At 41.2% G+C, this 3,739-nt stretch overlaps 1 protein-coding gene across 1 annotated transcript in view; it reads left to right on the top strand.

Annotated features, from left to right (window-relative positions):
* The window catches only part of LOC101858800 (prisilkin-39-like), a 9,217-nt gene that overhangs the window by 4,029 nt on the left and 1,449 nt on the right, over positions 1-3,739 (top strand). The window contains exons 4-6 of the mRNA XM_005104673.3: positions 1,941-2,191; positions 3,287-3,365; positions 3,599-3,698. Of these exons, the coding sequence (XP_005104730.1) occupies positions 1,941-2,191; positions 3,287-3,365; positions 3,599-3,698 (430 nt within the window). The remainder of the gene's footprint in view (positions 1-1,940; positions 2,192-3,286; positions 3,366-3,598; positions 3,699-3,739) is intronic.

The following is a 3,739-nucleotide window of genomic DNA, read 5'->3' as shown; positions in this document are numbered from 1 at the left end:
AAAAAGATACTACTACTACTACTACTACTACTACTACTACTACTACTACTACTACTACTACTACTACTACTACTGCTACTACTACTACTACTACTACTACTACTACTACTACTACTACTACTACTACTACTACTGATAAATAGAATTTGTATAGCGCATGATATACATCCCCGCTCGCCAGCAAGCTTTATACGCTTTACACTCTATTAGACGGCTGAGTGGAAGTTTTAAACTGTGAGGAGGATCTTGCAGCGCTTTACCAGGGGTCTGGTTTAAAGAGATACAGTTTTGAAGAGATGAGATGGAACTGCGGGGGGTAATCAAAGGCAAAGATTCAGGGGAGCGAGCGACCATACAGCATTTTCATCATTTCTCTCAATGAGAATCAAGGAAATGGGAGATGGAGGAAGGAGGAAGACAGGAGATGGAAAAAGGGAATATTAAAAAAATATATATTTATTATAGAAAACGGAAATGGGCTAGGTTACTTATTATGACTCCTAATACCTGTAGGTGTATCCTGAGGAAGGGAGGGGAGCACAGGGAAGAGAAAGAAGAGGGCGAAAGAGGTATAGGAAGAAAGAGCATGGCGCAATGAGTGAAGACTGAATGACCCTGAAGTAATACTTGGTCGGTATCGACGAAGTCAGAAAGAAAGAAAGAAAGATGAATTCAATCGTGCACGCTCTCTGGTGGCTCTGGGCGCTTCACAATAAAGTAACTTCTACATCTTACACAATGACATATTTCGTGTATGCCGGCCCATTCATTGTACATTTAATACATATATGTGAGGCAGCGTGGTGGAATCAGGCTCTCGTCAAAATAATCAAAGTGAAATTACTTGTATTTTCCGCAGGTTTGCGAATTTTTATTTAAAATTTTATTTTCGGCTCAACACCGTTCATGCCCATTAAAGAACTCATTTCTGCGTGGATTTTTCTGAAAAACGTTGATTAAAGGCACAAAAAATAATAAAAAATTCAGTTACCATGGACTCTTAAGCTAAGGAAATAACTAATCTTTGGCGGCCATTTTCTCATTTATTTTTACCTCTGAAAACAGGTGACCCCCACCTCCTTCATTCGCAAATATCTCGACTTGTATTCAAGATAAATGGATTTTTTTTCATTCAAATAAAGACAAGTGAACAAGCTTTAAGATGATACCAATAACTCTACATCCCCAAAAATTAACGAGAGCCTGATTCCACCACGCTGCCTCACATATGTATACATGCTCCCGTACGATAGCAAGTTCTGACAAAAGAACATGCACACAAAAAGGCAATCACTGTGACTGCTGATTACACTCGTGTTGTTTTGTTTTTTTCAGTTTTAGTACAGGTTTTACGGCGCTCTCAACTGCATGAGGTCATATGAGTGCCAGAAGATTAGAGGTGTTACTAGAGAGTAATAAACATAAAAAAGAAGAAGGGGAGATCAGGACGATAGATGTTTGATAGAAAAGAAGAAGCAAAACACACCAGAGCACCCGTCAACCACCCACTTGTTGTTGGATAGATAGATAGATAGATAGATAGATAGATAGATAGATAGATAGATAGATAGATAGATAGATAGATAGATAGATAGATAGATAAATAGATAGATAGATAGATAGATAGATAGATAGATAGATAGATAGATAGATAGATAGATAGATAGACATGGGAAGACAGAGATACGGGGAGAGACAAAGACACAAAGAGACAAATAGAGAACGAAACGGGGAGAGAGAGAGAGAGAGAGAGAGAGAGAGAGAGAGAGAGAGAGAGAGAGAGAGAGAGAGAGAGAGACGGATGAGAGGATTGGGGGGGGGGGGGGTTGACGAAGAGACTGACACAGAGGGAGAGTCTACACAAGACACCAATTCTTTCATTTCTGTTGTTCCTCACCCCTCTCTCGCTTTCCCCCACTACACCCCTTTCCTGCCTCAAGGTCAACAAGGAGGTCACGGACAAAGCTACGGCAAAGGAGGTTCTGGTTATGGTCAGGGAGGTTATGGTCAGGGAGGTTACGGCCATGACCTCCAGCCCCACTACGGGGCCAAGGTACCCCATGACGTAGGCTACGGGTACAACAACGCCAAGACGCCACTCATCTCTTTCGTCAAGTCCTTCAAGCCTGGCAAGACCTACGTGGACAAAGGTCACGTGGTGCGCAACTACTACAGGCACGGCAACTACAAGGTGGGACTCGAAGCAAAAAACGACAACAAACAAACAAACAAAAACAAACAAACAATACCAGACCACCCCCATTAGATAAACAGGAACAGGATATAGTATCCAACCATCTAAGAATCCAACTCTTTTGTGCGATGGGGATCCTTATCTTTACAGCACATATGTGAGGCAGCGTGGTGGAAGCAGGCTCTCGTCAAAATAATCAATGTGAAGAAACTTGCATTTTTTTAAAGCAGGTTTGTGAATTTTTATCAAATTTTTGTTTTTTGGTTCAACACCCTTCATGCCCATTGAAGAACTCATTTCTGTGTGGATTTTTCAGAAAATCGTTGATTAAAGGCACAAAAAATGTAAATTTTCAGTTACCACGGACTCTTAAGCTAAGGAAATAACTAATCTTTGGTGGCCATTTTCTCACTAATTTTACCTCTGAAAACAGGTGACCCCCACCTTCTTTCGCAAATATCTCGACTTGTATTCAAGAAAATGGACATTTTTTTAATCCGAATAAAGACAAGTGAACAAGCTTTAAGATGGAACCAATAAATCTACATGCCCAAAAATTGACGAGAGCCTGATTCCACCATGCTGCCTCACATATATATGAAACTTATGAGGGCAGTATACAGCGAGATCGTTTAAAAAAAACCGTCACTTATACCTTTCAAATGCTTAACACAGAACTGAACAGAGACCTGGTTCATCTTTTAACAAGGTAATGACTGACGTTCTCATTGACACAGTTTGGATCAACTTGTAGGCTGGCTGCTTCGACCCTACCTGGCAGGGTCAACCCAAGCGATGGGAGATACTATAACTAGAACCCTGAAAAGTGGGAAAGTTAGTTAATGAAATGCCTTTCCTACATAGGTATTGAGCTCGTCTCTTTGATGTGGAAGTTGAAAGTGTACAGGGATATAGATATATATGAAAAGTTATGATTTTTGGCTCGCGTGCAAAAAGAGACGAGTTCGATTGTTTGGCCATTATCCACACGTTCTTATATATATATACAGAGCCGGAAAGTCTTTGAACAGTTGTCCAAAGATGCTGAATTTAATTAGTTGTTTTTTTCTCTTTGCTCTTAATGCAACGCAGGTGGCGCTCCAACACTACAAGCTGATCCCGTCCGTAAAGGTGGTCCCATACACCAGCTACCACAAGATCCCCTACAAAGGTTGGTTTTCAATTCTGCCGTCTCATGACCCCCCCCCCCCCCCCCCAAAAAAAAAAAAAAAAAAAAAAAAAAAAAAACCCACCCTAAAACCATAACCGTTGGGGTACACACTTCTACTTTAAGTCAGCAGGTGTTCTTTAGAGTCCAAATTCGGACCTTCCTATAGAGTGGCTATGACATTCCATGACCCCCAAACCAGAACTGTTAAAGCAAAGTGATTTGCCTTCTCACAGGTCACGTGCAGGTCAAGAATAACTACAAGGCTTACATCTGCAAGGACTGTTACCATGGCTACCCCAAGATCGACGTCTATGAGGACAAGAAGCCTTACAGGTAAGTCTCTCTCTCTCTCTCTCTCTCTCTCTCTCTCTCTC

Source organism: Aplysia californica, unplaced genomic scaffold, assembly GCF_000002075.1.
Source record: "Aplysia californica isolate F4 #8 unplaced genomic scaffold, AplCal3.0 scaffold00430, whole genome shotgun sequence".
NCBI classification, from domain to species: Eukaryota; Metazoa; Mollusca; class Gastropoda; order Aplysiida; family Aplysiidae; genus Aplysia; species Aplysia californica.
Note: the sequence above shows the minus strand (reverse complement) of the source record. Positions and strands in the feature narration are given on the sequence as shown.